At 36.6% G+C, this 19,216-nt stretch overlaps 2 protein-coding genes across 2 annotated transcripts in view; one reads left to right on the top strand and one right to left on the bottom strand.

Annotated features, from left to right (window-relative positions):
* LOC136847422 (transcriptional regulator ATRX homolog) overlaps nt 1-13,297 on the top strand; it is a 26,426-nt gene extending 13,129 nt beyond the window's left edge. The window contains exons 2-3 of the mRNA XM_067119093.1: nt 10,530-11,089; nt 11,635-13,297. Of these exons, the coding sequence (XP_066975194.1) occupies nt 10,585-11,089; nt 11,635-13,154 (2,025 nt within the window). The 5' untranslated portion in view covers nt 10,530-10,584 and the 3' untranslated portion in view covers nt 13,155-13,297. The remainder of the gene's footprint in view (nt 1-10,529; nt 11,090-11,634) is intronic.
* LOC136846950 (uncharacterized) lies at nt 5,352-5,684 on the bottom strand. The gene has a single exon (XM_067118204.1). The coding sequence runs from the start codon at nt 5,682-5,684 to the stop codon at nt 5,352-5,354; it is 333 nt and encodes a 110-aa protein (XP_066974305.1).
* Nucleotides 13,298-19,216: the final 5,919 nt, after the last annotated feature.

Raw genomic sequence — 19,216 nt, 5'->3', positions numbered from 1 at the left:
CAGCGAAACGGGCAAAGACCACCGGCTACGGTCTTTGCGTCAATTAATACTTGAGTGACATTGCTATTAATCCTGACATGCAAGCTGGCTATCGAACTTGCAATAATGCTGACCGTCATTTTGCAGGGTCTGTGAGGCGCGTCCATGGCATGGACATTAACGTTGGCATTTCTTTAACATTATCACACACACATACACATACACACACACCACACACACACATATATATATACATATATATTTATATATATTATGTATATTTATATACATATGTATATATATAATTTGTATATAATACATATAATACATAATATATATATAAATATATATATATATATATATATATATATATATATATATATTTTATGTATTATGTATATATATTATATACAAATTATGTGCATATAAATATATATGTATATATATACATATACATATATATACATTTATATTTATATATATATAAATTGTATATAATATATATAATATATAATATATATATATATATATATATATATATATATATGTAAATATATACATATACTATATAGAAAACATATATGTATATGTACATTGAGTGTGTATGTTTTCATGTTTATATACGAGCCAGCGCAAAGGCCTTGAGTTCTTCAGTAATCAGTAAGACTAACGTTGAATATATGTGTACATGCAGTGAAGCATAATATGTCTGTCCAAACATAGAGTATGTGCGCGAACGAAATTTATTAAGTGTCAATATTGGCTTTCAACTAACAAGGCCGCTTTTCACGAGCGGGAATGCATTCTTCCAAATGATCAACTGACTAGGAATTTTCTCTCCTGGCTAGGTATCACCCACCAGGCAACCCCTTCCCACTCCAACAATATAGAGGTCAGAGTTGCTGATTCATTGTCTGTTTTTTTCACTGTATTTCCAAGAAGAGGAATTCTCTCGAATCTTCTTTTTCCTCTTTTGAGAGTAAGTCCCCCACTCACATCGGTGTTGTAGCCTGCTCTTTTTCTTTTTCTTATTCAGTAGTTGCTATTACTTTTCTCATTTTAATATTTCTCTATTCTTCAACTATTTTTACTTTCCTTGCTTTTGGCAGGGGGTGGGGGTTGGTAATAGCAATCAGCCGGCACTCCTAATGGCCTTCCCATTAACTGGAATACAAAGAACAACAATAATTATATGTTATTGTTCCTGCCTCTGTTTCCTTGTACTTAGGAAGGGCAATTTAATTCTTATTTTCATTTTACTTCCGTTCCCTCCTGCATTTTCTTACTGTTTTTAACCTTGTCTTCATGACTAATGATTGAAATCGGAATATAGTTTAGGAATGTAAAATGGCTGTGCCAGATTCATTATCTTCGCGAATAATGCGATTACAGTATTTTTTTTAAATATTCAGTATGATGAATTGAATATAGAATTTAGGCCAAAGGCCAAGCACTGGGACCTATGAGGTCATTCAGCTCTGAAACGGAAATTGACAGTAAAAGGTTTGAATGGCGTAACAGGAGAAAAACCCCGAAGTTACACTATGAATCAATTGTTAGGAGAGGGTGGAAAGTAAGATGGAAGAAAGAGAGCATGAAAGGAGGTACAGCAAAAGGAACGAAAGGGGTTGCAGCCGAAGACACGTTGCAAAAAACCTTAAGTAATGCCCACAGTGCACCGCACGAGGTGCACCGACGGCATTACCTCCTTACGAGGTAGTCAGCATAATGGAAAATCTTCAGGGCGAAATTCAGTCTGTTTGAGGTACGGACTTTGCAACCAGAACAGAGAAAAAGAGGACCATGAAATCGAGAATGAAAAATGCGCCGAAGTTTCTCCGGCACAATCGAGTTTTCTGTACAGTTGCTATAGCGTATAATCAGGGCCACCGAAAATAGATCTATCTTTCGGTGGTCTCGGTATAATGCTGTATGAGCCGCGGCCCATGAAACTTTAACCACGGCCCGGTGGTGGCCTATCCTGCATCGTTGCCAGAAGCACAGTTATGGCTAACTTTAATCTTAAATAAAATAAAACTACTGAGGCTAGAGGGGTACAGGTTGTTATGTTTGATGATTGGAGAGTGGATGCTCAACATACCAATTTGCAGCCCTCTGGCCTCAGTGGTTTTTAAGATCTGAGGGCGGACAGAAAAAGTGCGGACGGACAGACAAATAGCCATTTCAATAGTTTTCTTTTACACAAAACTAAAAAAAAAGAGGTAGCTCTTTTTACCGTAATTCTCGTCTGCTGTCAACTCGGAATAAAGAAATGACTACCTAAGAAAAAGTGTATCCCGTGGAAGAAGACAAATACAATGGAAAAATTATTGGTTACTCTTAGACGACAATGACTTGTTTGTACTGTTCTTTTTTTTTATACTGTGTGCATTACGCATTCACGGCCTTTTGGTTAATACCCTGTATCCAAAATAGGTCTTATTATCACCATATAACGAACTTACAAATAAAATACATGCATACGTTTTAATATATATATATATATATATATATATATATATATATATATATATATATATATATATATATATATACACACACATATAAGTATGTAGGTATGTATTTATACACATGCGCAAATGTGTGCAGAAAGAAATCACACATACGGTTCTATCAAAACACACAGATATAAAGGTACAATTACATATTTGCTCTCAGCTCAGAGCTGTTTACATGAGTCTCCATGACGTATAGTACACTTGTCTACATGCCGGCTTCTGTGGCCATAGAACCGCCTTCAAAAACGAAAGCCATTGCCCGAGCAAGGTCAGATCATGTGTCGAGATTGCTAGAAATTAATGGCACTCGGAACGTAGGGGCTGCCTTTTGATGCATTATTCAGCGTAAAGGACCAAGGGTCCACCTTCCGGTTGTTAGAAACACGTGAGAGAGAGAGAGAGAGAGAGAGAGAATGTTTATCTGGTGATTGGTTCCACCCGTCTGGTAGTAGAGTTATTACCTCGACGAGGTCCTCCCCTGGTTTGTTCTTCACTGAAAGCAATCATGTCAGCTATGAAATATGAACTGGTCCTGATACGCCAGTTCGGTTTTGGGTTCCTACTTATTGGGGGGTGGGGTGGAGAGAAAGAGAGAGAGTGTTATGTATAGGTTTTAAGACCTCATACCTCCACACAGATCTTGTGTATAAATGCGCCCTAGTGAGAAAAAAAGAGTAAATAAACTAACTCATTTAATAGATAAAATCAAAATATAATGATGTTTCATAAATAGAAAAAGAAAAGATAACAAAATTATCTTCTATTTGGAGAAGGATTCTATAGTTGTTCCCTCCCTTATTATCATTATACATACTGCCTTTTTCAACCAAATTTTATATTTCCTTTTCCCTCACAGGATTACTTTGCCATCCTAATATTGAATTAGCTTTTCTCTATACATTTATTTGATTTTTTCTTCATCATTTTAAAATACCCTTTTCCCTAATTTAACTTTACCTCTCCATCCTAATTTCAAGTTATTTTTCTAGCCTTGTTTTTTAAAATAACTTTTTCTCTTCATTCAAAGTTAATCTTCTCCTACATTTCAAGTTCCCCTTTTCTTTACTGTAAGTTACTGTTTTCTCTAATGTCAAACCAGTGTCCTCCCTAGCATTAAATCACCTTTTCCCGTTAATGTTGAACTGATTTTCTCTGAAATCTGAATTAATCTTTTCTTATTTCTAAATCACGTTTCCTCCCAATTTCAAACTAGTTTTCTCCAAAGCATCGAGTAATTTTTCCTCCTTAATATGAATCATCTTTATTTGTTATTAAGAATTTTCTCCTAAAATTGAAGCAACTCTCATCTCAGGTTTTAGCTCAAAAATCGTCCCTAAAATTTAGTCTTCTCCCTAGCTTGAACCAATTTTCTCCCTAAAATTAACGCTCCTTGTATCTCTTAATTTTAATTGTCGTTTGCCCTTATTCAAATTAACCTTATCCCTAATTATGAATAGCATTCTCCACCGGAATTTAAATTAACGAATGTTTATGTCATCTTTTTTTATAGAGTACCAATGCCGGTATGTGTGCATACATTTATTAAGATTAAATATTATAATTCACAAAAACGTATATAGGTAATGAATAATTTCTTCTATCATCTCGCAATTCACCTGTCAAAAACTACTTTATACCACAGTGCAATATATACCCCTCAGAATTCGCTTCTCATTGCTCCCTCCGCCACCCAGCCACAACACCCCCCCAAAAAAAAAAACAGGCAACTGGGAAATTGGGAGGAAACGTGAATAAAAACAAAAAGTCGAAATGAAACGACAGGTAGGAATAGGGTCAGAAGAAATTGGGGAACGATTTACATATTAATCTTGAAAATCGTCACGCAATCGTCCCAGTTGCCTGTTTTTTTTTGTGGGGGGGTTGTGGTGGGGGAGGAGGAGTCTCTATACATGGCAATGAGAAGCGAATACTGAGGGGTATGTATTGCACTGTGGTGTAAAGTAGTTTTTGACAGGTGAATTGAGAGATGTTAGAAAACATTATTCATTACCTATATACGTTTTTGTGAATTATATTTACTGTTCATAAATATATGCACACATACCAGCATTGAATAACAAATATTAAATACACATTCCTTACCTATAAAAGATGAAACTGTTATTTTTCAATTCTTATTCAGTCAGTCAATCAATCAATCATTTCCTGAGGTACCCACGGGGATGCATGGGGCCTCGATGAACTCACGCCACCACATTCTGTCCTGGACTAACTCCTCAAGATCTTCCCAACACTCCTCTGCTTTCCGCCTCATTGTCCTTAACCACATCTCCTTTGGCCTACCTCTACCTCTTCTACCAAGGGCAACCCAACCCGTTGTATCTCCTACTATTCCCTGTCTTCTATACACACGGCCTAGCCACTTCCAGCGTGAGACTGACATATTCATCGACCGGCTGCACCCCCTTTACTTCTCTAATTCTATTATTTGATATCCTATCCCTCCAATTAATTCCTAATATTCTTCTGAGCGCCTTATTTTCAAATGCTAAGAATTTATTATCTGAAGTCACTGTACTGTACCATGACTCATGATCATAAATCAAAATACTTCTAACCATTACCTTATAAATCTTGATTTTTGTTTGCACAGAAAAATTGCTATTATTCCAAATATTTTTAAGGATTCCCATTGCCTGATGAGCCTTTTTTAATCTTTCCATAAATTCTGTGCTCAGAGAACCATCCTTATCTAAATAAGTACCTAAATATTTAAACTTATCCACTTGCTTTGCGACCAAACCTTCAATTAGAGAATCCTGTGCATTTTCAATATTCGTAATCATGATTTCAGTTTTTCCACTATTAATAACCAAACCAACCTTTCGACCTTCACTCACTAGACAATCCAACACTCTGCATCTTTTCTGGTCCTTCGCAGAGCAAAACCATATCATCAGCATAATCCAAGTCAAAAAGTTTCACATTTTCTCCCCAGAGTATACTTGCATCCGTTTCTCTTTTAATCCTTCTCATAACGTAATCCACGACCAATGCAAACAACAGAAGAGGCAGAATGCCACCCTGAATCACACCAGACTTAACTTCAAATGGATCACTCAAACACCCATCAATCATCACTTTACAAGATGTTCCCTCATGTATGTTCACGATAACCGTCACAAACTTTTCCGTTATTCCATAATACCTCATGATTTTTCCCATAGTCCTTCTAGAAATACTATCAAAGGCCTTTTCAAAATCAACAAAACAAAGACTCAACGAAGTTTTCATTTCATTTGCTTGCTGCATTAAATGCCTAACTATGAAGATCTGATCACTGCAACCCCGCCCCTTTCTAAAACCAGGCTGTTCATCCCTCAGAATACCATCAACCACTGGCTCCAACCTATTCAACATTACAGAAAATTTTCAAGGCTACAGGTGACAAAGTGATTCCCCTCCAATTACCACACTTACTCAGATCTCCTTTCTTTGGGACTTTAATGATCACACCATTCTTCCAACCTGATGGTATTATTCCCGTCACCCATATCTCACTGAATAATATCTTCAAGACAAATACTAATCTATCCTCCACTTTAAACATTTCCGGGAAGAAACCATCCTCTCCTGGGGCCTTATAATTATTTACCTGTTTTATTGCCTTAACTACTTCTTCTAGCCTGATCTCACCTTCATCAATATTTAAATCTTTCTGAGCAGGCGGTATATCCTCTTCTGGGGGGACTGGCCTATTAAGAACTGTCTCAAAGTGTTCGTTCCATCTGTTTGTTATTTCAACATATTTGGTCAATAAATTATCTTCCATCCCTGACCGGTATATCCTTACGCTTACCAGCGCTGCCAATCAGCTCTTCAGTTGTTTTATATGCTATTCTTTGACTCTGACCATCATTTCTGTTAATTAATTTTTCAGTTTCCACAACTGGTAGCATAATTCGTTAATTGGTCTTTATAAACACGGAAACATTTAACATAAACTATTAAATATATTGTTCAAAAGACAAATAAATATGGATGGCTGTTTGTTATAATATTTGTCTGTCGTGCATTTGGCGCTCAATATTGTATAAAATAAATCTGTCAAATAAAAAATGATGTAAATATTTAGTTAATTTTGCAATTGCAACGCACGCATAACATCAAGTATCTTATGTTGAACTGCTTTTTCTTATTTGTTGATTTATCTTTTCTTTTTTGATAAGTGATCTCTTCTTTCTGTATTTCTCATTACTTTCTGTTACTTTTTTTTCTAATGAACATCACATTCTTTGGAAGCTTGAATTTCAAGTCAAGGGCCCCATGGGCTTGTTCCGTGTGAATAGGGTTCATCTCCCGAATAATAATAATAATAATAATAATAATAGAATAATAATAATAATAATAATAATAATAATAATAATAATAATAATAATAATAATAATTTCACATGAAGTCTATTTCCTGTAGACTCTACCACAGAAGCACAAAATTAATGTATATTGTGTTTTATAAGAGGCATGGTTGCTACAGAAAAATATCACCTACAAGCAAACATTAGGAAACATAAGGTGCAGAAAAGCAATACAGGTAATCGGTACATAGTAACAAGAACAAAGCGTTAAAAACGTCAAGGGATACGACTGGAATTTGTGACACTGATCAGAATCAGCTTAGATCACTGAAAATGTAGACAGATTGCCCCAAACTGCTTCCATGTACTCAATCAAGGTGAAGAGCTGAAACCATTTGGTGTCAAAGTAGTTCCACAGCTCTGGCGTTCTGGATATCAAAACATATGGAAATGTGAATCTGAAGGAAAAGTAAGGATAAAATATCCTATAATCTTGTTCAGTTAGTTATTGTAACTTCTAGATAATGAGTTATTAACTTCCATATAATATACAGACTGACAATACAACTGTTTTATTTTTTGCTAAGTATGTGGAATAATCTCGAATTCAGAGCATTTTTTTTTATTCTTCCGTATCGAGAAAAGAGAATCGTATGACAACTCTTTCGCAATGCAATAAGATAATTTATAAATATAATTCGAATAAGATTTCAGGATTTTTTTTTTATCACATCGATTCAGACTCAGCAGCTATCTCCTATCTCCGTCTTTTTAAATACAAAAATTGCTTTAAAAAAAAAAGAAAATCTTCGCTTTAGCGGACAATATTAAGGCACAAGATTAATGCAAGGTGACTGCTGACGTGAAAGGATCAATCAACACAAAAAACGCCGATAATTCAAATGTGAATTGTGAATTCTCATCACGCACATCGTAAAGCATACAAAAAAAGAAAAAGAAAACTAATTTCGCGTTGCACAGATAATCTAGTACTGCAAGCAAGAATACGAATCAGTCCCTACATATGTTTATTTCGACTAGACAGCGTCTGTAGCCCTCGTGAATCCTTATCAATCAAATATATGCTTGTGTTGTTTATGAAATCTATTGTTCACCTTCACCCGATCTTCGTAAATACTACGACCGCCGAGAATGAACTTTCAGTTTCTTGATTACCACATTACTAATTCATATATTTCCTACTGAAACTTCTGAGTTCAAATTTATTAACTTATGAATACAATCTTTTCCCTTGCCAGGATTCGAGAGTGGGTTCAGAGAATAGAAGAGAAGGGCGGGAGGGCACAGCTCTGAACCACCTACACCGTCATGAAAGAAGAGGAGTCACAGCTCATCCGTACATATTGTATCTATCGAATACAGATATATTTTACTTGCCCTTTTTTGAGGGGAGGGTGTGGCAGGGACTAAAATAACTGGAATCTACTACAAGAACCTCTTAATTTACCAGACCTTAACTTATAAGACTTCTTTAATTATTAAGTACATTACTATGTGGTGTTTTGCTGGGCAACCTTCTTAGTCTAGAAAACACACGTGATTACTCTTAGCTGTTGGATGTCTTGAATGTTCCAGCGCAGGCTATACTACAGCGTCCTTTTCACCTATCAGATTTTGTAAGTTATAAGAAGCCAAACCTACCTAGCTAAAAGGCTGACATTTAGTCGAATACCATCTATGACCCTTACCATACTGAAAATCAGCAGCTCTTCTGAATACCTACCACAGCAAAATCTATGCAAAGTAAGCTTTTGAACTTAACGCATTTATTATGCTCGTCTCAATTCGAAACGGGGGCACCAAGTTCCATGATAGTAACATCAAAGGAAATCATGGATGATGATCTAGATCACGCATGTGCAAATATATGACAGTTAGAGTACTAATGTCCCGTCTGTCACGAAAGGTGTAAGGCTTTGAGGCACGCTGACTAAACTAACAGTAGATGGAACAGGAAGAGCTAAATAAACAGAATTGAAAAATATAACAGATGTAATGTAACTTGAACAAAAAGATGTTCTTTCGTTTCCCAGTCCGCATTCTCTCAGAGAACAGGAAGCATTTTGAAGAATGAATTTCTCCCCCCGCCCCCATCCCCCCCAAAAAAAACCGTCATTCTTAAATGGAACATTTGTTGCTAAATGCTGTCATTATTAAATGTTCTCTTCCTATCACATAAGCGAAAAAACACTGAAGAAATAATTGTCTGTTTGTATCCTTAGATTAACGACAAAATCATTATGCCAAAGAATGGGGTGATAATAAACACAGTTCTGCATTGTACTAAGTTTTTCCAAGTGTTTGCTCCCAACTTTATATCAGACGCTTTTCACTGGGAAGTTCATTCAATCATTAAAGATATATATATATATATATATATATATATATATATATATATATATATATATATATATATATATATATATATATATATATATATATATATATATATATATATATATATATATATATTTTTTTTTTTTTTTTTTTTTTTTTTTTTTTATCAAGTTGAGCATTCAATCGGGCCGAAAAAGAATTGGTTTCTTTTCACAGACTTAATATAAATTGGATAGATTTGGTGGAGAGCTGGACGACAGTTTTAGGTCCCATTTAACAGTGTCATAACACTCAGAAATGTGCATTGTATGGTCATGCAACAGTCGTCTACTAATAGATCTATACGTAGGTAGAAATCAGCGAGGTGCCGTTGCAGAGGTTATGCCTCTGACTTCGATTAAACTTTAACGATATGAGCAATGGCGATAATAACCCCAATGCATTAACTTCTTTGCTGATGTTCTCGAGTGTGTGAGTGTTTGTTCACACATTGTTTACCTCACTCTGAAGACCAACGCTTTTCATGCTTAGTTATAATTGAGTGATACTGAGTAAATATTTACACTATCTATAAAGCCTGGAAGTTTTACACTTGAAGGGTATCACGGAAATCAGCATTCAAAGGGAGCTTTGTCCTTGGTATTTTTAACGAGAGAAAAAGAGAGAGAGGAATGAAAGGATTCTTCAGACTCTCAGTTGTTTCGATATTTTATTTAGTCAAAGCGAGAATACACTTCCTATAGCTCCAGCTATTCTTGAAGGAGTCGTTTTTGTATATATATATACATATATATATATATATATATATATATATATATATATATATATATATATATATATATATATATATATATATATATATAGATTTACCCATCGAGTTCAGGCAGTGACCAGCAATTGCCACTCGCCGCAGTTTACATTAATTCACAATTTAATTGCACGTCTAGCGGGTGGATCGATGCGCAGTTTCACAACTACGTATTCCAAGAAAGTCGTCACAGCTCTCTTGTCGTGCTGGTTCGACGTCACACGGGCTACGAGCTCGTACCGTGTAATGTGTTAAGGTGCTCCAAGTAAACAAAAGAGATTTAATAATAGCGCAGTCGTTCGCTCTTAATCCATAACTCCTTTGCTTTTATGGCTGTTTGGACAGGTAACGTTTGGCAAAAGATGTGCCATTTACGGGGCTGTCAATTATGATTATTGTCTGTTCTTACTATTTCTCATCTTAAGTTTTCTTCCCTCTGTATTTACATAGATGATGTCTAACAGAAATATACGATCTATCTAGTAAACAATAATTCTCTTCTTTCTTATTCATTTACTCCACTTGCTTCTGATTTCTCTTTGGACAGGTAATGTTTGGCACAGGCGGTGCCATCTGGGGGCCGCAATCGCCATGAGCTGAAGATGACCAGGTGGGGTACCAATTACTTGGGTCAAGACAAGCCTCTCACCGCCCTCACCAGCCATGAAGGGAGCAGGCACGAATACTACGCCCAGCCGCAGGACATGGCCTCCTACAAGGATCGCTCTGCGGACCAGAATCCAGCGACCGCTAAGGCCGATAAGGAAGAAGAAGGAGTGGCTCAGCTGTGGGTCTTCCGGGTGGTGCACCTCACAGACGTCACCTTGGAGTCGTTCATCAGGAGTCAGGGCGTCCAGGTCCTTCATGTAGAGGAAGTATCCCCTAGAGGGGCAGCTTACAAGTCCTTCCTGGTCACAGTCCACAAGAAAGATGCCCCCACTTTACTTCACAAGACCTTCTGGCCAGGGCTGGTGTCATGTAAGTATTGGCATGAGCAGGTGGAGGGCGGCAAGGGAGCCATCCTCAGCAGGCGTTCTTCAGCCAAGAGCAATCGGAAATCAACTTTGGCACAAGAGAGAGAAAAAGCAGCGGAGCAGAGAAAGAAGAGTTAGTTTATATTTCTTTAGTTTAACACTTAATCCTTTACACTTCACGCTCAAAAATTTATTTTATTAGACACTGCTCCAGACACTAAGCCAGACAGTAACGTCATAGTATTCAATAGTAGACGAAAAATAAATAGTTTTTGCATAGTAAACTAAAAATAAACAATTTAATATTTATTATTGTTTGGTTGATTGGTTTGTTTTAAATATTTCATTAGGTCTTCTATATGTAATTTATTTAAATTGTACCACTGTGCATTTCAACACACTCTTAAGCTATGGCAATTAATTTTGTATATTTACAACAATATTTACACTGGGTAGACAATAGTTTTCAGTTTTCACGTCCTAAATTGAAAACATAACAGGCCTACCTAACGATTAGTGTTTATCGTCTTGACATGACTACAAACACAATTATTTTATCAAAGATAGGTTATAGTTTACTGCAAAGCTCGGTCATTCTAATCTTCACTGATGAACCCCATGAGAAGTTTCTTCTGATCTGTGTTGCCGAATGCTTTCTAATTCAGTTTTTGTTTCTAGGTGACGGAGAGCGACCCCCGCAAATCCTACCGCCCCTCCAGAAGGTCAGCCCGAAGTCCAAGACGGCCAAGAGTCTAAGGAGACACAAAACGAGCAACAACAATCCAGGTCAAATCAAGAAGACCAGGAAAGCCAAGAAGAGCAGCTCTCGAGGAACCGTTCCCAGCAGCAAAATCACGAAGAAGAAGAAGGCAGACAGCAGGCGGGGAAGTCTCGCGAAAATTGCTGGTGGCAACGATGCACAAGACTCCAACCGCAAAAGCAGTAAGAAGGAAAAGGGCAATAAAAGGGAAAAGAGCAAGAACCTAGACGATGAAGGGTCGAAGGTGAGAAAAAAGAAGAAAAGGTTAAAAGATTCTACCGGCGAGGGCAAGGCAGAGAAAGAGCAGACGACAGCCAAAGTGAAAGACCAAGTCCCTTCAAAGAAGAAAAGCAGCGATGCTAAAGGAAGAGAGGATGTAAAGGTCAGAGACACAGGAAAAGAAAGAGAGAGCAAAGGCAGCGGTACTCTTGGTAAACGTCAAGATGATGCTAAGGAAAACCATGGAAAGCAAAAGAGTGAAACAGGTGGTGAAAAAGAGAATAAGAACAAAGAGAATAGAAATCAAAGAAAAGAGGGTAAACCAGGAGCCGTGAATCCTAACGATAGGGCATCCAACAAAGAGCCCAAAGAAGGGCAAAATAAAGACCACAGCGGCGGAGGGGCTCCGCTGTCTCAAATCACAGTCGAGGTAAGCGTGAAAGAAGCTCTCACCAAAGATCCTGACAAAAGGTCCATTGGTGAAAAAGACCGAAGTTCGAGAATCAGAGCTGTTGCTGATGGATCACCCTCTGGAAGAGGTTATTTGTACACCCAAGAGACAGAAAAAGATTCCAACAGACAAGGTTATTTACTTCCTGAAATACCTGTCAAGTCTCCCAACTTCACCGTCGCCTCTACGCCAAGATCCCAAGGGAGGCCAAAGGAGCCGGCTTCCGGTTACTCCAGTCCTCTTCCAGACATCAACCAACACCGATCCAACGCTCAGGCAGGAACAAAAAGATACCCGAACTGGGTCGTCCCTCTCAGCGGCCTCTTGATTCTCTCTTCGGAGGAAGTTGTGTACGCCCTTCTCGGTAATGACTACGACGGCTTGCTCACCCAGGACGTCATTTCTGACGACGAGCTCTTTCTGGGGGTCAAGGTTCTAGCCCACGCGTCACGGGCCAAAGTAAGAGAGGAGGACCTGGTTCAACTCGTGCGTAAAATTTGGCAGCCCCACGTCATCCGCTTGATCAAGACATTCACGGTGACCGTGGAGAGACTCTATCCAGAGAGAGCGGAGAGATATTTCTGGGATCTCGCAGAGTTTCTAGACGTGTACGTGAGTAGGGACATCCACATTGACCAAATGCCCAACCTCATCGACACGTGCTACATGGAAGTCCTGGCGCTGAGTTATAAGTCTTTTCTCTCCGATGAGATTGTTAAAGTATTTAGAGTGATGCAGAGTCAGACGAAAGAGAAGGGAAAACACTGAAACCCTAACGTGAATGTCATTTCTATTTTTTTTACTTTTTTTGAAATTTCACCAGTCAAGTGCCTTAACCACATTCAAGAGAGACTAACTGAAAAATTACCACTAATCGAAAGGAATATCATTACTTACGAAGCAATAAACCAAGAAAGAGCAATTTAGACTTGTATAATCGGCAAGAACATGTACAGCCTGTTAGTTTTACTACTTTTGAAATCGTTATGAGTAGATTTTATGCTAAACAGCAAGATTCTCTAAGTTCTAGAAAAGTGATAATTTTTTTCCTGTTGCAGAATTCAAACGGGTTCCTCAGGACGGTTTCCAATAACTTAGTGTTGCTAGTGTTTATATATTATTAACTAACAATGCTAATTATCATTAAAGAAATTTTTATACATTTTCATTTCCAAAGTACGTGGTTGTTAGTCAAGTGGGGAGGGTCAAAGCCTGAGTGGAGGAGGTCATGGGCTAGCAACCTCATCCCCTAAAAAGAATTTTGAAAATCTCAAGGTTAACAGCCTCTGGGGTCACCCCCTCTACAGAATATATATATAATATATATATATATATATATATATATATATATATATATATATATATATATATATATATATATATATATATATATATATATATATATATATACAGTATATAAAGAACTTGTTCATTATTAACAGATAGGAAAATAAACGTTTTATTAAATATTCTGTATAGATATAGAATAAGCCATGAATCAACATATTTTAAGGTATTAAAGGCAGTTCATTTCAGAAGTTTGTTTTTTTTTAAAGAAACGGAAGCAGCCTTTTTCTTTCTCTTTCCCTCATGCGTAAAGATATTGGGTAGTCTCCTCCCTTCGGCCTCTGCTTATTTCTGTATAGTTTGCCCTTTCTGATATTAAGATCATAAAGCAAGATATTTTAATAAAACTGTTCTCTAGCAACTCTGTCAAGTTTATTGTGTTGTTTTATCTGTACTGTTTTCAAAAATAAATGAAATCTAAGGTCTCTGAGTACAATAATAATTGTCATACGAAAGTAACACATGAGATGCATTACTGCATTCATTTACTGCTAAATACATAATAATGTTATACGCTACAAATAAATCAACAACGATTATAGATAACAGATCAATACTGCTGTTCCAAAACTTGCATTATATTTGTTTTTTTTCGATTAACTGATAACTACTGTCCCCACAAGATTCAAATTTTACCGAGTGGTATACAGCCACAAGTCTAAACCCAGTGATTACAGTGTTCGACTGCCGTTGCAATATCAGCAAATCAGTGAAAATGTTTTCTTTCAGGCCTATGCCCTGAGAACCAGCAATTTCTAGGCTCCTAAATCAAGGTACATTTCTTTATACTGTCTTTAGTTCAGCAATTACCTTAATGCTTAAAATTATAAAGAAGACTTGCTAATGAATTCTGGACTCAGTTTCATTTAAGTTTTTTTTATTATTCAAATGGTTTCATTTGAATGCAGTACATTACGAACTACTGTAAAAATAGACCTGAAACCTGTCTTGTGTTCTGTGGCCCTCTGTTCAGACTGGTTTGATCGAATTTTACATTCTACTTTAAACATATTATGTATAATTAGTTTCACTTTCAACCGCACCCTTACTTCATTGAAAGTTTAACCTCATAGTATTTTATATAAAGAGAAATAAATCAAAACAGGTTATTCCTAAAATAATTTATGTATTAAACTTAAAAGATCGTTCATGTGAACATCGATTTGCCGCACCTACTAATATTCCGTCCGTGAAAATTCGACTTCTTTTGCCAACCCCTCGCGGGGGGAAAAAGGGAACACTCTTGAGTGAACCTCGTTTTACTGAAAAGTCGACAGGGTTTTCGACTTTATATCGACTGGAGTGAACCGTGTTTATTGAAAAGTCGGCAGGTTTTTCGACTTTATATATATCGACTGGAGTGAACCGTGTTTATTGAAAAGTCGGCAGGTTTTTCGACTTTAGATCGACTGGAGTGAACCCTGTTTATTGAAGAGTCGGCAGGTTTTTCGACTTTGTATCGACTGGGAAGTCGCTGGAAAATTTCGGCTGAGAGTGAAGAATTTATCGTGACAGGAATACGTAAAGGTGCACCGTTTTATTTTTATATTCTAGAAGTGAGGCTTCCGCATCAGAATGGAATGGAATGTAACCCGTTTGGAAAGTTGCAAAGACCTTGCATAAAATACTGAGAGTAATCGAGTCTTTTATTCGCCTGATGTAGAAGGAGGTTGTCACTGACACTACCTTCAGTGGGCCCTGAGCGGCGCACTGTAAACTTTGCCAAAGCAGCATTGTTTTGAGACCTCTTTTGTCCGTCCTCACGTAGCTGTCCAACTTCCTTAACTTTTACCTTAGTTCAGTAATTTCACTCCGTAACGAAAAAATTCTTTCTGGAGGTCATATGAGAGTCTAGGTTTGTGACTTATTAGTCTCGTGAAATTATATAATAATAATAATAATAATAATAATAATAATAATAATAATAATAATAATAATAATAATAATATCAAGAAAGTATAAGTCATATGAGAGTCTAGGTTTGTGATTCATTAGTCTCATGAAATAATAATAATAATAATAATAATAATAATAATAATAATAATAATAATAATAATAATAATAATAATAATATCAAGAAAGTATAAACACGTTTTGATAAAAACATTTGAAAAGCACCTACTGGGCAACTGTTTTCAAATAGCAGGTATTTGCTTGACGTCACTGAAAATTTGGTCTTGGATTTGTAACTAATAGAAATCACCAATTCTTTATCAATACCTAAAATCAACAAGTCACCAAGAGGTGTCAATTCGGTGAATGCCTTCACCAAGTTACGTTATGCACTGATTAGTTTTCAGGTGCTCCTGCGCAGACACAGTAAAAGAAACAGGTAGACGGCCAGAGAGAGAGAAGAAGACAGTCAGGCAGACAGGATAAAGTAGTAGTAGTAGTATTAGTACTTGTAAAAGTGGCAGAAAAATAAAATAGTAGCAATAGTGGATCTTCTGGTTTTGAACACCTGGAAAATGTTACCTCCACATCTGCAAAAAGGGGAAGAAATGGTGAAGGATCAAAGAGGGAGAACATTAAACGGATGTAGACACAAGGACCCAGAGAGAGAGAGAGTTCAGCTCCCCGTATATTGCTTATTTTTTTTATTGTGTTCCGTTTTTACTTTTTGTTATTTAGTAGGCCTCATTCATCCTTATCTCTCTTTTCGCCGTAGGAACTTTTTCATTCATACTATAAGCTTATGTGGATGCTGATGATACTCAGTTCTATTTTCCTGTCGAAACGGTAGAAGACACCACTAGTAAGACTGTGATGCAATAATGAAAGATATCAAGAAATGGATGTCGGCGAAGAAACTGAAACTTAATGAAGACAAAACTGAGTGAGTGCTATTTAGATCTGACAGAGCACTACGAAAATATGAACACTTCAAAAGAATAACTATTGGTTCGTCAACAATAATGATTGTAGCAGCAGTGAGGAACTTAGGAGTATTTATTGATAAAAAAATTGTGGATTAAGAACCATATATTGTCTATTACAAAAACCTGTAACTATCATATTAGAAACATTGCATTTATTAGAAAATACCTAAAAGAAGATACTCTGAAAACAGCAATTTGCAGGCTTGACTACCGCAACATGATATACAGGTACTACGGTCTCTCTAACTACCTACTAAGAAAATAGCAAGGCGTACAAAATAGACCCGCCAGGTTAATGAAAGGACTACGTTCCCGTGACAGAATAACCACAGCACTAATTGAGTTACATTGCCTCCCAGTAAAAATTAGAATAGAATATAAAATACTACTTACAGTCTTTAAAGCACTAAAATATGATGAAGCAACATATCTGAGAAACTGCTTAAGCTTCTTTAGACTCGAAATGAATATTGTAATCAGACATGCAAGTGAAGCATATAGGCTATTTGAACCTAGAACAAATTGTAAATCAGGCGAGAGAGCATTTGTGCACTGCGCACCAAGACTATTACAACAAAATGCCGCCTGAAGTGAAGAGCATACAGGAAGAATGCAAATTTAAAAGGGAACTAAAGACTCTCCTGTTCTGCAGGAGCTACGATACAGACGAGAAAACACTGAAAGACAATTATAAAGTATAAGAAGCACCTTATTTTGAAAACGTACACGGGGCCGCCAGAGAGAGAATTATCCCTGTGGAGGGCTGTACATAAAACCAAACAAAGTGAAACAAAGTGAAAACTGAATTTTCAGTCAGGGACAACACCTGTCAATGAACAAATTACTAAAATGGAAAGGCGCATACGAAATCAAACCAAAGGATAATAAAAAAAAGCAGTAACTATTAGAAAATTGTGAAATAGGCTACAGTTCGAGTCACGGCAACAAGTACAGAACAGATAGAGGATACTGGAAGAATGACACAGCGGAAGAAAAAAACAGATTCCTGCCCTTGCGCCTTGGAGGAATAAGGTATTATTCCTCCAAGTTCCTGCCACAGATATAGAGATCATTTTGGCTAACCCACTAAATCCTAAATCGAAGCTTAACTTTGAAGTACCTGGAAACAGGGAAGATAAGTCTGAAATAAACGACAGCAAGAATATCAAAGTAGGGAACATTGACTAATTGCAGATTATCTGGAGTCCTAATTACCCGAGTCACTGACCCCGAAGGCAACTATATAGCGAAAAGAGGAACAAACAATTAGCGAAGACAAAATGTATGAGATGAAGATAAAAAAAAAAATAGTGTACCATTGACAACGTGGAAGATATTCTGCCATACATCGATGTGAAACGTAAGTGTATGGATTAGGGGATAGACAGGATTAATCCTGGGGATAGATACTGCTCTCGTGAACGGCTCGTAAAAGTCCTGAACAGGAAGCTAACTGAATATAAACTCAACGCAAAAACTTAAAAAAACATTATTAAAGCTTAGAGTAATCATTGTTCATACAAAGTAAACGAGAAAGGAAAGGTATATTGGCATGTCTGACAGAAATGTCTGAAAACTGCTTTTGAAAATAGCTGTGTCAGGTTCAGTCTGGAGAAGGTAGGTTTAACGGTTTCTGTCGAGGAGAATGCTTGTAACATGAGGAAATAAAAAAATCGGTTAATATTTGTTGTCATCATAGATGAATAACTATAACTTGTTGTGAGAACTGGCCCGAGTAGAGAGAATAAGAGGAAATAAAAAAAATTTCCACCGGACTAAAAATATAACTGTTAATGGCGATGATGACAAGACAGAGGAATATGCGTTGCGCCTTCATTTTCAGTACCTATGAAAACAATTTCCGAACCTGACCTGAACCTCGAAGACTACATTGTGGAACACCAGTCACTCTGATCAGATAACTAATGAATATAAGTGTTTTTCTCTCTCCAAAGAGCCTGGCATGATCGCATCTTCAGAAATATACATAGCGTGAGGAAATATATGAGAATACTCAACCTTTCGTTTTACCGTCAGTTTCATATATGAAACATGCTTTAGGAATTATTGATTAGTTACGAAAATATGATCTATGTACTAACCACAAGTCATTATCATCAATATTTTCTGAAGGTTGCAAAGTTCAATGGTCAATTGCTTGCAACATTTTCAGTTGCAGCTGGATGAGTTGACACATGGAACTCCACGTCTCTCGTCACCATAGCAACCACAAGATATTTAAGTACTACAATCTCGCCTTCATTATGGACATATCACAATTAAATATAACGTTCTAGAATAAGATTAATTAGTAGAGAAAAATGGCGGATTTTTTATATCTAAAGGAAACCATGTTAGAAAAATTAAATAGACTAGCGCGTGAGCAAAATTTTCGCTAGCCCAGAGAACTTGTGATAGTCAGCACGACAAATTTTTTAAAATTTCAAATTTTTAAGGAAAGAACAAAATAAAACGTGCATATATATATTTTATTTATATATCAAAATAGGTTATACTTACATGTACCAATCTGTATATCAAATCTTCTGGCTATAATCCTGTGAATCTCCTAATATGCTATAAGTAACAGTGCCAAATTGCTAC

This window comes from Macrobrachium rosenbergii, chromosome 16 (assembly GCF_040412425.1).
Source record: "Macrobrachium rosenbergii isolate ZJJX-2024 chromosome 16, ASM4041242v1, whole genome shotgun sequence".
NCBI classification, from domain to species: Eukaryota; Metazoa; Arthropoda; class Malacostraca; order Decapoda; family Palaemonidae; genus Macrobrachium; species Macrobrachium rosenbergii.
This window is presented reverse-complemented; position numbering and strand designations above follow the sequence as displayed.

What these genes read in the sequence shown, in the direction of transcription:
- LOC136846950 (XM_067118204.1), bottom strand. Translation starts at nt 5,684, where the DNA reads ATGGGAAAAATCATGAGGTATTATGGAATAACGGAAAAGTTTGTGACG.